This window comes from Lepus europaeus, chromosome 1, assembly GCF_033115175.1.
Source record: "Lepus europaeus isolate LE1 chromosome 1, mLepTim1.pri, whole genome shotgun sequence".
Classification (NCBI taxonomy): Eukaryota; Metazoa; Chordata; class Mammalia; order Lagomorpha; family Leporidae; genus Lepus; species Lepus europaeus.
The window spans coordinates 171,937,275-171,958,766 of NC_084827.1; the positions used below are offsets into that span (position 1 = coordinate 171,937,275).

Genomic DNA, 21,492 nt, shown 5'->3' on the forward strand with positions numbered 1-21,492 from the left:
TTGCTGACCCAGGACAATCAGAGGGAGAAGGGCAAATGCAGGCTCATTTGCTTCAACACACTCATTTTACAAATGAGGACACAGGGAAGCTACACAATGTGTCTCCCAATAGCTAGTTAAGGAGAGAGCCAAGAAACAACCCAGCTTTCATGCAGATTAAGTCTAAACTTAATGTATTAAAGAATACATATGTGGTTGCTAAAATTCTTGCTGTGCTATGCTTCTGAGGACCAGCAACAGGGAGTTCTTGTTGGAAAGGCAGAATTCCTGGTCACTCCAGACCCAGATCCAGAATCTTCATTTTGACAAGACGCCTAGGTGATTCCTATGCACATCATCATTTAAGAGGAATTGGTCAAAATGACTTGGATATTCGTTCAAACACCAACTTCTAAAAACAGATTTCCGTTAAACCTACAACTAGTATTTGAAATGTTTTTCAAGGTTGATCCTAGCTTGCAACAAATACATATGAACTTCAGTTTTAAAATGGACAAGCACAAAATGTGCCACAAGGTTCATTAGTGTTTGTTTATATCTAAAATGACATTTCCTAATCTCAGTGTTATTGGGAAAGCTACTTAATACACATGGCATGCTTGAATGATCTGCGAAGTATGAGATATGCTTTAAAACCTTAAATGTGTACCTCTTTCTCCTGGGAATCCACCATCTCCACGCAGTCCAGGTTCCCCAGGTTTCCCCTTCTTAGAAAAGATACCCACTTCTCCTTCATCTCCAGGAGGTCCTCTTACGCCTTTCAATATTAATTGTGCAAGAGCAAAACACACAGAAGCACCATATGCAAGATTCCTTGGTTACTGCACTTCACTTCCAGTGCACAAAGCCCTGTTCAACCAACCACACTGTACTTGTGTTTACAGATCACATAAGAGCAACATCATTGGCTTGCTTTTTACATTCCCAAGTGGACATGTCCCACTTGTCCAGCCATGGAGTCTGCTGCACTGAGTGCTCAGTAAATTTTTGCTAAACTCAACTGAATGATTCTCCAATTCTTCAGTGAGTTAAGACAGGTTTGAAAAATTTTGGTTTACATTAATTCCTCTTTATTCTATAAAATTGGAATTGCCCATCTCCTTTGTTTTCTTTACATTAAAAGAATAGACACTCATCTCAATGCGGTTCTCCACATAGAAATGTCTAAAAGGTAGGAAAGGTATACTGTATCCTGCCTGCTTCTGTGACATTGCTCAGTTATAGCAGGTGCTGAGATGAGTTCATACCAGCTTGGAAAGAAATGGTTGTGAACAATTTAAGATTTTGTTAGCAAGTTGTTAACCCTCTGTCCATTTTAAATAAATGAGAGTATTTGTACCATGGTAGTAATATTTACACCACAGCAATCAAACACTACAAATCAGGGCATTTAAAAAATGTTAGAGAGCTAGTTTGCTAGTACATCACTGGCATGAATCCCATTTTTAAATTCTAGTGGGATAATTGTATAACATTACAGCAAGGCAGACATCACTATCTAAGCTAGCTAAGACTGACTCTGATTCCTTGAGTCTACATAAATAATTTATAAGCCAGCAAAACAAAAATAAGAGCAGAATCAATCAACTAAGGAGAAAAGATAATTTGAGTTAAACATGAGGCTGTTTTCCCAAAGAGCTTTCAGGACAAAAATGTTTCTAAAAATTGTCAAGCACGTGTTCTCAACCCTGGAAATGAAATGTCACTGTCACTCACTGTGGGGTCAGATCTCAGAAATAAAGGTGAACATTTAGCATGGTTGGACACTGGACCTTTAAGTGGTTTTGAAAGCTTTCAGCTTTATAGTAATGAAAATTCTTTCTTTAACTGAAGCTTTGGAAAAGCCCTATTCATGGGGCAGCTAAACTCTTTCTAGTGCAGAGATCAGAACACAACAGCTCTGGGGCCAGTTCCTGGTGGCTGCCACTTGTATAGCCATGAGCTATGAATGGTTTTTATAATTTTCAATGGCTGGAAACATCTCAAAGCATTGCACATAAAACTCAAAACACAAAATAATTTGTCTCATGTGAACATGACAGAAAATCCAAACTTCAGGGTCCATTAATATAAAATGCTATTGAAAATTTTTGTTTTATGTTTGTTTCTGTGTTTTGTTTATGGCTGCTTTCATGCTACAAGAATTCAGTAGAGTTATTGTGACAGAGACCACAGGAACTGCAAAGCCTGAAATATTTACTATCAGCTCCTTACAAAAAAGTTTAATTGAAACAGGGGTTGGGGGATGGAGGCATTTCCTGTGTCTCCCTCCCAAAAAGGGACCAAGTTTTCTGAAAGCCAAAAAGCTATAAATCAATGCATTAAGAACACCTGTGAATTGACACCTATTGATAGGGCAATTAATTCACTTACCACCATTATGTATAATAAGATTGAGAAGTAAGGAAATGAATTTTGAATAAAATGTGGGATCTGTCCTTAATGTGTTGTCTAATGTGAAGTGATGCTATAACTAGTACTGAAACAGTATTTTTATACTTTGTGTTTCTGTGTGGGTACAAACTGATGAGGTCTTTACTAATTATATACTGAATTGATCTTCTGTATATAAAGATAATTGAAAATGAAAAAAAAAAACAACCTGGTGTTAAATTGGAAATGGCATAGAAAATTAATTAAAAAAAAATATTATGTAGGATCTCTGTCTTTAATGTGCTGTACACTGTTATTTAATGCTATAACTAGTACTCCAACGGTAGTTTTTTCACTTTGTGTTGCTATATGGGGCAAACTGTTGAAATCTTTACCTAATATATACTAAACTGATCTGTATATAAAGAGAATTGAAAATGAATCTTGATGTGAATGGAAGGGGAGAGGGAGTGGGAAAGGGGAGGGTTGCGGGCGGGAGGGAAGTTATGGGAGAGGGGAAGCCATTGTAACCCATAAGCTGTACTTTGGAAATTTATATTCATTAAATAAAAGTTTAATGAATGAAAAAAAAATAAAACTATAAAAACAAAACTATAAAATTGAAAAGGAAGAGGGATCCAAGTTGTAGAACAGTCCCTTTTTTCCAGAGTGCAGATCTACAGGTTCTGATCAACACTAAAAACAAACACACATCTCATCACCATGTGGCACCATGTGCTTACCTTTAGCACCTCTTGCGCCCTGATCTCCCAGACCACCAGGCCAACCCTTCTCTCCAATTTCTCCCTTTCTGCCTGGTGGTCCCTCTGGTCCTGGCCTTCCTCTTTCTCCAGGAAAACCTCTAAAACCAGGCAGCCCCTGGGGTCCTGATAAAATGAGAAAATATATTTTTAGGAAAAAATTTAAAGCATTGGTAGAGTTCTTGTATCTGTGTTCCATGCTATCCACTTACAGATGTAAAGTCACACCTAATTCTGAGTTTGTACTGAAAATATACAGCAGGTATCACCTGCATTTTATTTAATAAAAGTACTCTCCCACCCAGTCCTGGTTTCCACTCTATAGACCTTCAGTATAGGCCCTGGTATTTCTGAATTCTGATGCCTTCATGCTAAAAGAGGACTGGAATAAATATGAGAGCAGTGAGCCATCCAAGCTGAAAGTCAATATCCCTGACCCTAGGACACAGGTGAAACCCAGTCCTCTTAGCAGAAGGATTTATGGGCCCTAGAGACCCAACTTCCCCAACCCCCTCTTTCCATTCACCTATTCCAGAACATTCTGCCATTGGAAATAAAGGAGAGGACAAGAACAAGGGAGAAAGGCTAAAGTAGCAAGTTCTATGGGTATTGTAATATACAACAAGCTTCACCAGATGGTGTTTAGGTTTATTAAATGGGGGGAAATAATGAAAAAAGTGCAACCCACTGGGGCCGGCGCTGTGGCTCACTTGGTTAATCCTCTACCTGTGGCGCCGACATCCCATATGGGCACCAGGTTCTAGTCCCGGTTGCTCCTCTTCCAGTCCAGCTCTCTGCTGTGGCCCGGGAAGGCAGTGGAGGATGGCCCAAGGGCTTGGGCCCCTGCACCCGCATGGGAAACCAGGAGGAAGCACCTGGCTCCTGGTTTCAGATCTGTGTAGCTCCAGCTGTAGTGGCCATTTTGGGGGGTGAACCAACGGAATGAAGACCTTTCTCTCTCTCTCTCTCACTGTTTAACTATATCTGTCAAATAACAAAAAAAGTGCAACTCACCTTTTGGACCTGGAAAGCCAGGTAGTCCATCTTCCCCCAAAGGGCCTGGGATTCCTGGGGAGCCTGGGGGTCCGTCTGCCCCTGGCCGTCCTGGGAGTCCAGGGAGGCCCTTCATTCCAGCTGGTCCAGGAGGTCCCATATCTCCTTGTGGCCCTTTCCAACCTGGGATACCTGAGAGAAACCACAGTGACAATATCAACAAGAGCAACAAAGGTGTGGGAAGACTCAACACTGGCTTCACACACAGTCAGGACAAGCCCTCATGGTAGCCTAGATTATATAGCTATGACCCATTAAACAAACATAAAACACTATTGATTGACTAAAATAACAGTAGCAACTTAACACCTAAGAAAATATTTTTCTGGACGCCATAAAAAGAAGAGCAGATCATTTGAATAAATATATCCCAGGAGGAATATATCAAGATTATAAAGATATTTTTGATTTAAAAAAGGCTAAGAGGTGAAGGACACAAATCGTTCTTGAGTGAGAAAAGACTAAAAGAAGAAAAATTTCCCAGCACTTTCTGAGGTTCTGGCCAAGAGAATCTCAGCCAGGCCATTAACTGTGATGAAAGAATTGTAGGATTATTGGTACTCAAAATAGAGTTGTAGTGGAAAGTTTTGTCCCAATCTTGTTTTGACTTTTGTCCCGTGGCCATATGCCTGCCTCAGGATAAAAGCAATCAGATTTGAATAGCAGAGTCAACAATCTGAATAGTGAAATGAAGATCATATTGGAAACAGCCCTGCTATGGTGTGAATGTGCTTCCTACGTGGACCCTACCTCTACTATCCTGTTCATATGTTGAAATGATCATCAGGTGCCATCTGTGAGGCATGATTCCTCACCAGACATCAGATCATCTGGAGCCTTGATCTTGGACGTCCCAGCCTCCTGAGTTGTAAGAAGTGCCTTTCTGTATGTATGTATGTATGTATTTACATGGGTCTTGTAATTACATTAGGAACATAGTAATTCTTCCCACTAATTCTGCCCTCCTATCCACTCTCCCATCCCTCTTCTTCTTCCCTCTCCTGTTCCCTGTCCTGTTTTTCACTAAGATCTATTTTCATTTAAATTTATATACAGAGGACTAACTTTATTCTAGGTAGAGTGTTCAATGCTTAGTCTGAGACAGAAAAAGAAAGAAAGAAAGAAAAAACTGTTCCTCAACAGTCCAGATAAGGGCAGTTCAAGGTTATTGCATCTCAAAGGCGATCTTCCTTTTCCCCCCTTCTTCTTTTCCCTTCATTCCTCCCCCTTCTTTCCTTTTAGAAACTTAATTATCTTTAAAGAAGAACCCAAGAATGATACATCTTTTACAAGCTCTTAGACATAACTATGAGACATAAGAATATCCTCCACTTAATACACTAAAAGGAAGTGATCCTTGAGAACAAGTGTTACTATTAAGTCTCATGATACAACTCTTTGGGGACAGATGTTCTGCATGGGAAGTTCCTGCACAGTGACTCTTGTTGTTTATTTAACAATTAACACTTATGTATGATGTTGGTAATCACCTGAGGCTCTTGACATGAGCTGCCTAGGTTATGGAAACCTTTTGGATCCACTAGCTCAATAAGGCCATAAGCAAAGTAAAAGCTCTCTACTGCCTTCAGAGGAAAGAACGGGGCCATCAAAGAAGGAGGTACCCTTCTCCGAAGGGAGGAGAGAACTTCCACTTTGACTATGACCCTATCGGAATAAAATCAAAGTCAGCGAACTCTAAAGGCTTCCATAGCCCTGGCAACTCATGACTAGAGCCTAGGGAGATTACTGACGCCATGAACAGGAGTGTCAAATTGTTAAGTCAGCAACAGGAGTCACTGTGTACTTACACCCCATGTGGGATCTGTCCCTAATGTGTCGTCTAAAGCCAAGTGATGCTATGACTGGTACTGAAACAGTATTTTTATACTTTGCGTTTCTGTGTGGGCACAGACTGATGAGGTCTTTGCTAATTATATACTGAAGTGATCTTCTGTATATAAAGAGAATTGGAAATGAAAAAAAAAAACAACCTGGTGTTAAAATGGAAATGGCATAGAAAATTAATTAATTTGAAAAAAAATTATGTAGGATCTCTGTCTTTAATGTGCTGTACATTGCTATTTAATGCTATAATTAGTAATCCAATGGTAGTTTTTTCACTTTATGTTGCTATATGGGCAAAATGTTGAAATCTTTACCTAATATATACTAAACTGATCTTCTGTATACAAAGAGAATTGAAAATGAATCTTTACATGAATGGAAGGGGAAAGGGAGCGGGAAAGGGGAGGGTTGCGGGCAGGAGGGAAGTTATGGGAGGGGGGAAGCCATTGTAACCCATAAGCTATACTTTGGAAATTTATATTCATTAAATAAAAGTTTAATAAAAAAAAAAGAAAAGTACATCCTTCTTTGGTGGCCACTTTTTCCACTGGAGTCTCACCCACAGAGGTCTTTTATGTAGAACATTTTTTGCCACAATGTCTTGGTTTTCCATGCCTGAAATGCTCCCCTGGGCTTTTCAACCAGACCAGAATGCCTAAAGGGCTGATTCTGAGGTTGGAGTGCTACTTAAAGTGATTGTCATACATGAGTCTGCTCTGTGGACTGTTTCTATGTTGGAGCATTCACTCTTTTTTAATTCTATTATTATTTTCAAACACTTAGTCATATTTATATGATCACTTGAACACTTGATCCTATCTATATGGTCACTTGAACACTTAATCCCATCCATTTGATCTCTATAATAATTAATCTGCTATTTTTACCAGCCAGCATAAGGGAATTTGGGGCCCCATATCAAATTTTTAAACTGTACCCTTAAAAGTAATTTATAGGAATATATGCAGAACTATACTGATAAGCAGTTACAAACTTCATAGATTTCACAATTACAACTTTAGGATCTTTGTAATTCTTCCCACTGTGCCCACCCTCCCACTCACATTCCCACCCCCTTCCTCTTTGCTTTCTTATTCTCACTCTTGTGTTTTACTAAGATCTATTTTCAATTAACTTTATACACATTTGGTTAACTATGTTAAGGAAAGAGTTCAAGGATTAGTATGAAAGAAAAAAAAAGATAAGGAAGATATGATAAACAAAAAGAAAAACAAAAATAAAAAATAAAAAGCTGTTCCTCAACAATCAAGATATGGGATGTTCAAAGTCATTGCTTCTCAAAGTGTCAATTTCATTTCTACAGATTGCCTTTTAGGTGCCCTATTAGTTATCACAGGTCAGGGAGAACATGTAGAATTTGTCCCTTTGGAAGTGGCTTCTTTCACTAAGTATGATGCTTTCCAGATTCATCCATTTTGTTGCAAATGATTGGATTTCATTTTTTTTTACTGCTGTGTAGTATCCCATGGTGTACATATCACATGATTTCTTTATCCAGTCTTCAGCTGACGGGCATTTGGGTTGATTCCATGTATTTGCTATTGTGAATTGAGCTGCAGTAAACATGAAGGTACAGGTAGCTCTTTCATATGCTGCTTTCATTTCCAGTAGGTAGATTCCCAGGAGTGGGATGGCTGGGTCATCTGGTAGGTCTATATTCAGGTTTCGGAGGTATCTGCTTACTGGCTTTGATAGTAGCTTTACCAGTTTACATTCACATTAACAGTGGATAGGGTATCTATTTCCCCCACATCCTCACCAGCATTTGTTATTTGTTGATTTCTGTATGAAATCCATTTAACTAGGGTGAAGTGAAACCTCATTGTGGTTTTGATTTGCATTCCCTGACAGCTAGTGATCATGAGCATTTTTTCGTTTGTCTATTTACCATTTGGATTTCCACTTTTGAAAAATGTCTGTTTAAGTCCATTGCTCATTTCATAACTACATTGTTTTGTTGTTGTTGAGTTTCTTGATCTCTTTATATATTCTTGTTATTAATCCTTTGTCAGTTGTATAGTTTGCAAATATTTTCTCCCATTCTGTCCATTGTATCTTAACTATGCGAATTTTTTTTTTTTTTTGCAGTACAGAAGATTCTCAATTTGATGTAATCCTATTTGTCAATTTTGGCTTTGATTGCCTATATGTCTCTGGGGTCTTTTCCAAAAACTCTTTGTCTATGCCAATGTCTTGTTGGGTTTACCCAATGTTTCCTAATAATTTTATGGTGTCAGGTTGCAGATTTAGGTCTTTAGTATATTTTGAGTGGATTTTAGTGAATGGTGTAAGGTAGGGGTCTTGCTTCATGCTTCTGCATGTGGTGAACCGGTTTTCCCATCACCATTTGTTGAAGAGACTGTCCTTGCTCCAGGAATAGGTTTTAGCTCCTTTGTCAAAGATAACTTTCAGGTTTAGGAATTAAGGTGATGCTGGCTTCATAGAAAGAATTTGGGAGGATTCCCTGCCTTTCAGTTGTTTTGAATAGCTTGAGAAGAATTGGAATTAATTCTTCTTTAACTGCTTGGTAGAATTCATTAGTGAAACCATCTTTATTACTGATTTGAGTTCTGTTTGGTTATTGGTCTGTTTAGGTTTTCTACGTCATCATGGCTCATTTTAGGTAGGTCATACGTATCCAAGAATCTATCCATTTCTTCTAATTTCCCATTTTGTTGGTGTACAGCTCTTTTTAGTAATATCTGATGATTTTATTTCTGTGGTGCCTGTTGTTATATTTCCTTTTTCATCTCCAATTTTATTCTCTCTCCTTTTTTGGTTAGTTGGGCCAATGGTTTGTCAATTTTATTTATTTTTTCAAAAAACCAGCTCTTCTTCAATGACCCACTGTTCTCTCAGGAGCATGTTGTTCAGTCTCCATGTATTTGCATATGATCTAGAGATTCCTGAGCTGCTTATTTCCAGCTTCATTCCATTGTGGTCTGAGAAGATGCATGATATGATTTCAATATTTGAATTTGCTGAGACTTGCTTTATGGCTTACCATGTGTTCAGTCCTAGAGAAAATTACATGCACTGGTGAGAAGAATGCATATTCTGTAGCTGTAGTATGAAAAGCTCTGTAACTATCTGATAGGATCATTTGGTCTATAATGTCAATCAACTCTGTTGTTTCCTTGCTGATTTTCTGACTGGTTGATCAGTCCATTGCAGAGTGGCATATTGAAGTCCCCCATTACTATTGTATTTGAGTGTATGTCCCCCTTTAAATACATCAATATTTATTTTAAATAGCAAGTGCCCTGTAATTAGGTGCATATACATTTATTATAGACACATCTTCCTGTTGAATTGATCCCTTAATCATTATATAGTGCCCTTCTTTGTCTCTTTTAATAGTTTTTGTGTTAAAGTCTATTTTGTTTGATATTAGGATGGCTACCCAGCTCTTTTTTGGTTTCTGTTAACATGAAGTATCTTTTTCCATCCTTTCACTTTCAGTCTGCATGTATCTTTGTTGGTGAGATGTGTTTCTTGTAGGCAGCAAATAGATGGGTTTTGTTTTTTAATTCATTCAGCCAGTCTGTGTCTTTTAGCTGGAGAGTTGAAGTCATTTACAATCAGGGTAAAAATTGTGAAGTAACAACTTTGCCCTGTTGTATTTCCATTAGGAGTCCTATTTTTTACTTTGGGTTTCCTTTTTACTTTTACTGGGTGATTTTCTGTCTTCACCTTCTTTCGTATTGATGTCCCTGTTTCTGTGTATCTGTATGTAGCACATCCTTGAGCATCTTTTGTAGGGCTGGGTGGGTAGTGACAAATTCTTTCAATTTCTGTTTGTTATGAGAGGTCTTTGTTTCACCTTAATTCTTTTATGAGAGTTTTAAAGAATACAGTATTCTGGGTTGACAGTTTTTTCTCTTAAGACTTGGACTCTATATCACCATTCTCTCCTAGCCTGTGGGGTTTCTTATGGGAAGTCTGCTGTGAGTCTAATTGGGTTTCCTCTGAGTGTAATCTGAAATTTCTCTCGTGCATATTTTAGAGTCTTTTCTTTATGTTTTACTGTGGAGAGTTTTACTACAAAGTGTCTATTGGGAGTTCTATGTGCTTCTTGTACTTGGATGACACTTTCTTTCTCCAAATTTGGGAGGTTTTCTGTTATTACTTCATTACAAAGCCTTCTAATCTTTTCTCTCTTCCACATCTTCAGGAACTCCTAGGACTCAAATATGGGTCCTTTGATAGTATCTTGTAGATCTCCAACAGTGTTTTTTAGTTTTCTAATTTCTTCTGCTTGTTTTTGGTCTGACTATAAAATTTCTAGAGATTTGTCTTCTAGTTTGGATATTCTTTCTTCTTCCTCACCTACTCTGTTTTTAAGACTTTCCACTGCATTTTTATTTGACCTATTGAATTCTTCATTTCTATTATTTCATTCTGATTTCTCTTTAATATCCGAATTTCACGGGAAAATTTTTCATACATATTATGTATATTTTTCTTTAGTTCGTGAATTTGTTTCTGATTGCTTTTAAGTAACTCAATGATTAGTTTTCTGAATTCCATTTCTGGCATTTCTTCAATCCCTTCATCCTCACTTTCTTTCTTTTTTTAAGATTTACTTTTTATTTGAAAGTCAGAGTTACACAGAGAGAGGAGAGGCAGAGAGAGGCAGAGAGAGAGAGAGAGAGAGAGAGAGAGATCTTCCATCCACTGGTTCACTCCCCAGATGGCTGCAATGGCTGGAGCTGTACCGATCTGAAGCCAGGAGCCAGGAGGTTCTTCTGGTTCTCCCACGTGGGTGCAGGGGTCCAAGGACTTGGGCCATCTTCTACTGCTTTCCCAGGCCATAGCAGAGAGCTGGATAGGAAGTGGAGCAGCCAGGACTTGAACCAGTGCCCTTATGGGATGCTGGCACTTCAGGTGGCAGCTTTACCCACTAAGCCACAGCACCAGCCCCCATACTAACCTTCTAATGTTGAAATGTTGTGGTGCTCCTTTGGGAGGCTCATAGTGTCTTCCTTATTCTTATTTAAATTTTTTCCTTTGTCTTTCAATATTTATGCATGTTTTTATTTTCTGGTGCTTTTATTTGGTCTGTGTCTCTGTGGCTTAGTGGGATGCCTATGCTTTCAGTGAATACCATGTGGTGTGTGCTGGGTGTGGCCAGGGTGCTCTGTTCAGTATTCCATTGTGGAGCAAGTATCCAAGGTAAGACCCCCGTTGGGCTTGGTAGCTTTCTTCTGGTTATCTGGATGGAGGAGAATGGCCGCCTCTGTTGGTGTGACCTGCCCTTCTCCTCACAGCTGTAGTACATCCCGGTGTCAGTCCCTGGTGTGCTCAGCACTTATTGGCACTGCTTAATGAACTGCACATTTGATCTGTGGAGTCTTTCCTGTGATGTCGGTTCCTCTGTTATGAGCTGCTATAGGTAACCAAGGAGCTTGGGTGGTGCCAGAAGTGCTCTGTAGTTGCTCAGGGCCTAGTCACACTTTGTCTCCTCTCATGCAGTGACTGTTTTCTCAGACTCAGATCCCAGGGTGGGTTTTTTCTCTGGTTAGGTCTGTGGTTCATGGGTGCGCAGATCCCCACCCAATGGAGTCCTACTCACTGCTCAGGTAGATTTCCATGGGGGGAGGGGAAGCCCCTCCCCTCCTGTTGCCAGGAAACTGGCACAATATAGCTGGTGTGCTATAGCTTGTGTGGATAGGGAAGAAATTCTGAGTTGTTGTGGCCCTCGCTGTTTGGGTGGTGGGTGAGGCACCCCCCACTATTGCTGGGCACATGCACGGGAGGTGGGAGTCTCAGCCACCTGCCTGTGCACCCCCCCCCAAAGAAAAAAATGACTGGGGGGAAGGCGAGAGAGGTGCTAGCTCTATCTATCTATCTATCTATCTATCTATCTATCTTCTCTTCCTGTCTCTGCTGTCCCAGGGGGCTCACATGGAACTTCAAAAGCATTTCACCAAACTCTCCCTCCTGCTGCTATCTGCAGCACCATGGGCCCGTGGATTCCCCTCTAACCTGGTCTGCCAGGGCCAGCTTTCTCCTTCCAGGGGCTAAGCGACTGCTGTTTTTTTGATGTGTAGTTGCTCTTTTGGTATGGACCTGGACTATCTCTATTGTTTTTGCTGGGTTTCCTAGTGCAGATTTCCCATAGTTTTATCTTAGGCATGTACTTTCTCCCCTTTTTAAATATTTATTTTGACCATCCTGTCACTATTCTGCCATCTTGGAACCTTTGCCTTTCTATTTATAAATTGCTTAGTCTTTTGTAAGAGCAACCCAAATGGACTAAGACAGTCATTTAGTACTTTGTGCTGAGAGACACGACTTCATAGATCTCTCTCACTCCTACCTGACTTTGCTGGGTATGCCAAGAATGCAAGGTCCTAAGGCTTTTCAGCAGGCTATTTCTCAAGGTTGTACGTATAATGAATAATTTTGACAGATGATATAGTTCCTCCCCCAAAATAAAAGGCAGGCTTCTTGCAGGCTGCTGTAAACTTCCAGTTCCTGGGCTCAGTGCTCCTCTCAGAGAATACAACCCACTGCACAAGTGACATCAAGTAAGCTCCACTTACGTCACCCCCATGGAACTTACATGCCATGAGGAAATGACACAAACCAACAAGAAATTGGTGGGTAACAAAGTCCTTTGTCTCTGACCTAGGACTCCTGCTTCTGCCAGCGTCTTGGGGAGAGCAAGAGGTGAGCTCTTTGCAGGTGAGGTCAACTCCAGAGCCTTCCCAGTTGTCACTTACCTGGACTGCCTGGAGCACCGGGGAGACCTGGTTGTCCCGGAATCCCTGGAGTGCCTCTTTCACAGGAATGGCCAGGTATTCCTGGGACCCCTGGAAATCCAGTTCTACCTTCTCTGCCTTTGGGACCCTTGAGCCCCGGCAGTCCTGGAAGGCCAGCTACCCCTGAAAGGATACAAGATTTCCAAGACACTCATGGCGTAAAGCTGTGCAGATGCCTACAGCAAATGATTCATGTGTATCAATACTGGAAGTAAATATTGTGATACTGACTCAGGGCTCAAATGAATTAAATCTCTGAATGAGTTTTTTTTTTAATCATACATCTAGTGAGCTCCAGATGAATGGAAAATATCTCAAGTTGCTAGGTTCCTTGAGAAGGTTATGTGGATTACAAAGAATTTTCCTGTGCAAATAAGAAACCTGATTTTAATTAACCTCTAATGTTGTAACAGGCCTTACACCAAATTTCAACGATATTGGCAAATTTGTTTGTACTGTATGAATCCGCATTTTGTAAGAGATTTCATCATTTACACTCTCAAATTTCTGTTTGTTGGAAAGACAGTGTCATAATCTTCAGAAGGAAAAATAAATCTACCATAATTAATTCTACATCGTAATCTAAGAACCTATTTCTTCATTTTTCATGTGCTTTGGTTTGCATGTTTACATTTCCAAAATAGTAATTACCATGCACAATTGCTGAATTATCTAACATTGCATGTTAATCTATAGATATTCTTTATATATTGTCATCTTTACAAGTATGTAAAAAGTATTCCTGTGTTTGTGCGTGTGTGTTACTTAACTCTATTGTTTCCAATTTTTCTTCCACTAGAGGTAATATTCCAACACTATTTTCCTATCTATAAAGTTTTTCTCCTGCCAACCACTTCCCTTAGTACATTTTGCAAGTGAAACAGTGGGATAACTTGGGCCAAAATTATTTTTATTAACTGCATATGTGTTATCTTGTTACTTCCCATGTTGTTGTGTATCTGAATGTGAATATCTGGACTTACAAGTTGCCATGTAAGATCCTTGAGCAAAGTTGGTACCAGATACCAAAAATCCAGATACCCCTGCAGAGACCAAAATCTGAGGATTTAAGTCCTTCAAATAAAATGGCCTAGCATTTGCATACAACCTGTGTACATCATCCTATATAACTTAAATCATCTGTATATTACTTACAATATTTCGTGTAATATAAATACTATGTAAATAGTTGTGATACTGTGCTGTCTATGAATAATGACAAGAAAAAAATCTGTGCATGATCAGTACAGGTGTAATTCTTTTAAAGCATATTTTTGATCCAATGTTGGTTGAATTTGTGGACAGCTGAGCCCTCATACCTTCAGCCCCGGGATGCCCAGGATGACCTTTGGGTCCTTTAGTCCCTGGCTCTCCTGGAAGACCCCTGATTCCTGGGGGGCCTGGGTGACCAAACGCAGAGTCTCCTGGGATTCCTTTCTGACCATTCATTCCAGATGACCCTGGAGGGCCTGGGGGCCCATCAGGAGAGGACCCCTTTTCACCTCCAAAACCTGGATCTCCCACATCACCACGAAAACCTATTTAACAAAACAAGTTTTTAAGTTGTTACATGTACAGGTATATATATATATATATATATATATATATATATATATATATATATATATTGTGTGTGTGTGTGTGCATATGAACACATTGAGAAAGATACATTTCTAAAAATTACAGGAATATCACTAAAACTCAGAGTGGCTTTACAAGTAGTGCTATTTTTGCCCCATTTTATACAAAGATAAATTGATGCTTCCCTAATCAAGCTTGCACTATCTGCTAAACATGCTACCTAGACTGAGCAGTTTGAAGAACATGGTACACTAGTAACAGCTTATAACTTGTACTTCTAGGAAACATAAAACTATGATAATATTCGAGTTATCACAAGACACCAAAAGGGGCAGGGGTTGTGGGTCAGCAGGTTAAGCTGCTGCTTCGAATGCCGACACCCCATATTGGAGTGCCTGAGATGGAGTCTTGCCTCCACCTTTGCTCCAGCTTTGAGCACACTGGGAGGCACCAGTTGATAACTCAAGTACTTGGATCCCTGCCACTCATGCCAGAAACCTGGATGGAAGTCCTGGCTTCTGGCTTAGTTCTGGCCCAGAACTGGCTGTTGTAGATACTTGGAGAATGAACCAGTAGATGGAAGATCTCCCTATATGTCTCTCTCTGTCTCTCTTTCTCTCTCTCTCTGCCTTTCAAATAAATAAAAAGAAATTTACCAAAATAAAAACCATTTTCCCAATATGTGGAGATCTCTGGGCCTTTTCCTTATAAAAATTATGCCCTTTTAGAAATATTTTAAAGTGGTTGGTAATCCCAAAGCAGGAAAAGCATTCCACTTACCGGGTGGACCTGGTATTTCTGACCTTCCTGGAGGGCCACGCCGGCCTTTCTGTCCATCCAAGCATCTCGGCCCAGGAGCACCAGGGAGCCCTGGGAACCCTTTCAGACCTACACAATAACAACAAAACCCAGACTCAATTAAACACAACTCAAATGGGAACAAATGAGATTCAAAAACAAAGCCCCTGCTGCCTTTTTAGATTATTTCCCTTTTGTGGAAGTAGCAATGCTGCCAATCCTGGTTTACCAGATCATGTTATGAGCATACGCTCTAAATAAATATTTGAAGGAGAGTGGTTTTGTTGGGGTCATTTCTCAGAAACCGCATCAGGAAGGATTCTTCCTGAAACCTTCCCACACTAGATCCCAAACACAAATCTGCAAGCTTAGTCTGTCCCTGTAGGAAGGCAAGGGTTCTGGCCAGTTCTGGTCTAACCTGACCAGAAAGCACCAGAGTAGAGGACAAAATCAATTTCCTGGCTTTGTGGTGAATTTATCTTTGAACACAGTGTTGAATATAAGTACCTACAAAAGGAATTGAGTTCAAAAAAACTTGTAATTTTAGGATTTTGTAAATCATTAATCTCAAAGAAGTTACAAATATAAAGTTTTAGGTTCAATTTCCTTGAGAATAAAACCTCTGAAAGTAATCAAATTTTTTTATCCAACCATGGCAAGATACCAATAAAAGTAAAAATGAACAATCAATAAGCCAGTAATCCTTCATTCTGTTGATATAAAATTATGCTGCCACACTCTTGCCATTGCCTTGGGAAGGGTGGACTGTATTTTCCTGTCCTTTGAGCTGGGGCGCAGTCATGTGACTTGCTTTGGCCAGTGGGATACAAATGACAATTATGCAATCTGAGATGTGAAGTGACCTGTTGAAGCTGAGCCCGCCCTCTTGCATCTCTACAATCACATAAAAAGGACACATCTTGACCCCCAAACGGGATGCATGTTGCAGACCCAAATGCAACCTGTAGCCAGGGACTAAGCCAATAGACCACCACAGATCAGCTGATACCCCACCCACCTGAAGACCCATCAGAAAGTAAAGAAGTGCTTGTTGTTGTGATCCATTGAGACTTGAGGTTGTTACACAGCACTAGTGTGATGAAAACTAGTGGTTATAGAAGGCAGTAGAGAGTCCCTCATCATCGAACCTTTAAATGCTTTTATATTTAGGTAGGACAAGAAAAGTTCCTTGAATAGCTATGCTAGTACTCAATAATGGATACATTTAAGTAAACCCTGAAGAAATAAAAACAAATTGGGCAAAATTCCTTCTGTGGACATTGGGTTTAAATCAGCTAAAAACAAGAGATTGATTCAAATGAAGGGGGTGGATGAAGCACCACTCAGGAACCTAGATGCGTGGCCATTTTTCAGGTCGCTTCTGGTGGGAAATTGGTTCTCTTGGAAAGTAGAATAGAGTCTACCATATAATCTGTAAGCAAGTGGTCATTTTTCAATCTTGGGGCACAGGAGTAGAAAGAAGATATAGTTTTATTTTATTTTATTTTATTTTATTTTTTTAGGCAGAGTTAGAGAGAGACAGAGAGAGACAGACAAAGGTCTTCCTTCCGTTGGTTCACCCCCCAATGGCCGCTACGGCTGGCACTATGCCAATCCGAAGCCAGGAGCCAGGTACTTCCTCCTGGTCTCCCATGTGGATGCAGGACCCAAGCACTTGGGTCATCCTCCACTGCCTTCCTGGGCCACAGCAGAGAGCTGGACTGGAAGAGGAGCAACCAGGACAGAATCCGGCACCCCAACTAGGACTATAACCCAGGGTGCTGGTACCACAGGTGGAGGATTAGCCAAGTGAGCCGTGGCACCAGCCGAAGATATAGTTTTAAAGCTTTGAAATGGCAAACACTTAATTAATACATGTTCATATCAGAGTAAATTTTGTTGCATGGAGATTTGAAAAGGCCATCTGGAGTATCTTCAAACTAGTAGACTCTAGCCCAACAGTGAATTATGACAAATTTTTCCCCCTAGGCTCATAGTGCTTCAAATCCTTAAAAATAATTCTGGAAACGATCTAATGAGCTGTCTGAGGGTTTGCTACTGGTTTATCAATCTTCCTAATTCTTCTACTATGGAAGTGTGCAACATAGTAACTTATTAATAGTACCTGGAGGTCCATCAAATCCGGGAAGGCCTGGCCTACCAGGGTAGGTTATATTACAAAGAATTGTGTCACCTAGAATTTAAAAAAAAAAAAAAAAAGGTAACGTTCACATAACTGATAGGCCAATGTAATGTTACTTTCAAAGACAACTTGCATGAGGACTTTTTCATACATTTTATGTACAATTACAAGAAAAGGCTCTGTATCATTAGATCACTTAACCTGCTTTTATACCAAATTTCTAGATCTTTCCTGAAATCTGAATTTCAATTGTCCAGACAGCTACAAATATAATGGATTTAAGGAAAATGTTGATTCTGAGAAGTATCTGTTCTAATAACCTGGAAAAAATAATGTATGTATGGGCCCATGGACAGTTAACACAATGAATGTCATCAGAAACCTTGGTAAGCCACGAAACAACAGCAAACATCCAACAGTGGCATCAGAAAACATGGCTTCTAGTTTGAATGAAGGGTAATTGTGCACATGAGTAGACTGACCTGGGTATTAGTAACAGGAAGACACTCTAGGAGTCTGCCAAGGGTCCATAGTCTCCTGTTTTTCTAACCACTGATAGTATAATTATTAACATCCCCCATTTCAGATGGTGAGGCCAACAAGATTAATGCTTGTGCCTTGACATCTGCATCTCCTAAAACTGTGTTTCCCTTTTATAATGGAAATAATATTAGGGGATTTCAAAGAGTTTGTGGGGAAAAATGGAATTAAAAGACAAGTTTATTGAGGCAACAGATTGGTGCAGTGGTTAATACAGCCACTTGGGATGCCCATGCACCATACAGAACCTAGGTTCAAGTCCTGGCTCTGCTTCCGACTCCAGCTTCCTGCTAATTCATCCCCTGAGAGTCCACAGGGACTTAGGTCTTTGCTATTCACATGGGGGACTCAGATTGAGTTCTAGCTCCTGCCTTCAGCCTGACACAGCCTTGCCTAGCTGTTGTGGGCATTTGGGAAGTGAAGCAGCATATTTCTGTGGTTTTTTTCTATCTGTCTCTCTCTTTCTCTCTCTCTCTCTGCATTTCATATAAATAAATATTTAAAAGGTAAGTTTTAGTTTTATTTGGCTGTTATACCACAATTATAACATCTCCCAGAATAGACTCACTTTCACTTCCATGATTTCATTTGACATCCTGCCATAAAAATACTCAAAATTACCTTTCTGACCCTTCAAGCCATTAATTCATGTATACTTTCTTTTTGTAATATGCATTTTTCATGAACTATTTGAAGAGCCATAATGTCTCATGATATATTGCTTTATATGATCTCAAATCAAAGACATACAAGATGAATAAAAATGCTAATATTTTGCTGGGTTCTGGACCATTAATTTACGTCTTATCAAATACTAAGGAATTTGTCTTTCCATGTTGGCAAATCAAATATAAACATTTTACTGTATTCTAAAATTTTACAGTGAACAACTTAGCCCAAAGTATACATACTTATTATTAGTCTTAAAATTCTTAAACTTTTTTTCTGCCATCTTCTTAAAAGTCTTTAGCTATAATCCTGAAAGTAATTTTATTGTTTGAAATTTATATAACTGTCATATGTGAATATATTTAAAAGTGTTTTTCCTCTAGAATGCTAACAAATTACTTTTCCTGGACAATTTTTTTAAATGAAATAATAGATTTTTTTTAAATTAAAAAATACAGCATTACCTCAAGGATTGTGAAAAAGATACTTTGAATAAATATGCAATTTTTAATACAGTCAAATTACATGAGTTGATACTGCAAAATGAATAAAAAGCATTTTGGTATGTCAAACAAATAAACAATGAAGATATCTTGGCATTTTAAGGATTTCCTTCAAATAATGACTATGCTGTATACCTTTTATTTATTTGAAAATGTTCAACACTTCAATCATGACTGTGGAATTATATTTGGCTGTTATACCACAACTATAACATCTCCCAGAATAGAATCACTTTAACTTCCATGATTTCATTTGATATCCTGCCACAAAAATACTCAAAATTACCTTTCTGACCCTTCAAGCCATCAGGACCCCTCATGCCTGGGCGGCCTGGAGCTCCCGGTTGACCTCTCTCTCCCGATGGACCAGGAAATCCCATGCCAGGAGGCCCCATGACTCCTGCTTCCCCAGGGGGGCCTGGAGGTCCAGGAAACCCTTTACCACCTGGGACTGCATCTTCATGATCCCCCTGGAATGTTTATATCATGAGTCAATTACCAATCTTTGGAAGTACACAAACTCAAAATAATCACTATAAACATGAAAACCAAAGGGTCTACAATTACAGGAGACATTTCCTCTGTAGCTAGTATAATTCAAAACATTTAACATAGATTTTTCCTAATATTCCACAAGTGTAACACATGTCTATGATATGGATGTGTATGTTACATCTTAAATGTAGAATATCACTCTCTGATAGCAAATATCATAAAATACAGAAATGAGTCAATCAAGTGAGGCAATGGGCTTACAAATTGAGTATGTCCTTGTGTGTTTGAGATTTCTTATGAGAAGGTGTATAGATAAATTCTATCATTCCCCATGTCAGTGGGTTAAAGGACTAGCAAATCTTCTCTCCTGTGTGAGAAGTTGGCCTTTGGCTAACTGGTTTTCTGGAAATTGATAAAAACATCTCCAACATTCCTAAGCAACACAACTTATGGTATGATGGATACCTATTTGCAAAATTTGCATTGGATCTGAGAGAGCTATAAAGGTCTGTGTGGAGTCCTTCTTGGGGAAAGCTTGAGTAGTGGCTTCTATAACCAGTTAAGTCCCTTGTAGGTCACCCATAACTGTGCTATGGAGATAACAACTATTGTAGGGAATGAGGCTTTGAGGTCAGGGCTGCTCCCACATCTGCCATGTGTGGATCTCAACTTCTTGTGTCCCAACTGAATGACTAAGGGCTCTCAAATGCAAGGAATGCCTGACACTGCCTGCTGACAAGTTGAGCTTCATATTTTCTAGTTTTCTGTGTGCCTTGTGGTTTATGACACACTTGTCTGGATTGTTTCAATAAGCCTAAGAAGACCCCAGTGAGTATTGTATGGATATTGTAGAAATTCCTCTCCCATTATGATCTGTAAACACACATTGGGTTTTCAAAATTAGATGAGTCTATTAGGACAATTACTCCTTAGTGACACTGAGTTCTAAACAGTTTCCTAAGTGAAAGAATGAATGAATTAAACAAAGAAGATCATGCCTAAAGCAGAGATCATTCCTGTATTGGACACCAGCCAAATGGTCAGAAAAGTATGCACATCATCAAACCCTACATCCACGTTTCCATCGCTTATTCACATGTATTCTGTCTGAAGGGGTACCTAAAAATCAGAATGTGGTTCTTCCTTATTTCAACACTCTCAATGTTTTTCTACTAGGCATGACAGTCTGGTAGATAAAGCATGTACTTTGGAATAAGAGTGACTGTAGTTTTCATTCTTAGTTAACCTCCTTGATAGATAGGTAACCTTGACTTCCATGCCCCAAGCCTCCACTTCCTTACTGTGCAACTGGAAAGATAACTGCCCTTCAGAAGACTGCCATTCATAAATAACTCCATTCCTGTGATGTTGCTAAGCTTTCAAAAATAACATCCCACATCTAAGGTGCTTAAAGTTCCCAAGCATTTGGATCAAGTTCCATACACTTTGCTTCAGACCTTTATTACCTACTCACAGGATACATGTTTGAGAAACAGAAACATCATTTATCAGTAGAATTTGCCATCAGGCATGGCATCAATTTAGTAAATGTGCTCTAGTTCATCCATCCTTACATGCTACTTCCCCTCAGGTATTTTTTTAACCAGGAAACAGAACTGAAGTTAGTTATCAGAACCTGTGCTCTGTCATCTGCCTTAGAGTCAATTAAACAGACCTAAAGTCAGCATATCATCAGAGTTTGGCAAGATACAAGAGTTCCAGAATGAATAAATACCATGAGAGTGATACAAAAACAGGACAGACTATCTTGCTTTGGCTTAACAGCACTGAGTATTTTAGACCATTCCCATTATGCTATATCTTTAATGACCTTTTGGTAGCAGAGCTCCAAGGGTGACTCTGATTTACAAGATGTTGATACTTTACTGACTTGAAGCTTGGAAAACTGAGAAGGGGAAAATACTTATATGAACATATAAGAA

General features: G+C 39.3%; 1 protein-coding gene across 5 annotated transcripts in view; it reads right to left on the reverse strand.

Annotated features, from left to right (window-relative positions):
- Positions 1 to 21,492, reverse strand: part of COL4A4 (collagen type IV alpha 4 chain) — a 165,933-nt gene that overhangs the window by 44,455 nt on the left and 99,986 nt on the right. For all 5 annotated transcript variants that reach the window (XM_062192960.1, XM_062192969.1, XM_062192941.1 and 2 more), the window contains 8 exons: positions 19,341 to 19,524; positions 17,325 to 17,393; positions 15,182 to 15,289; positions 14,140 to 14,358; positions 12,782 to 12,943; positions 4,149 to 4,319; positions 3,117 to 3,260; positions 650 to 757 (listed from right to left, as the gene is read on the reverse strand). In XM_062192960.1, the coding sequence (XP_062048944.1) occupies positions 650 to 757; positions 3,117 to 3,260; positions 4,149 to 4,319; positions 12,782 to 12,943; positions 14,140 to 14,358; positions 15,182 to 15,289; positions 17,325 to 17,393; positions 19,341 to 19,524 (1,165 nt within the window). The remainder of the gene's footprint in view (positions 1 to 649; positions 758 to 3,116; positions 3,261 to 4,148; positions 4,320 to 12,781; positions 12,944 to 14,139; positions 14,359 to 15,181; positions 15,290 to 17,324; positions 17,394 to 19,340; positions 19,525 to 21,492) is intronic.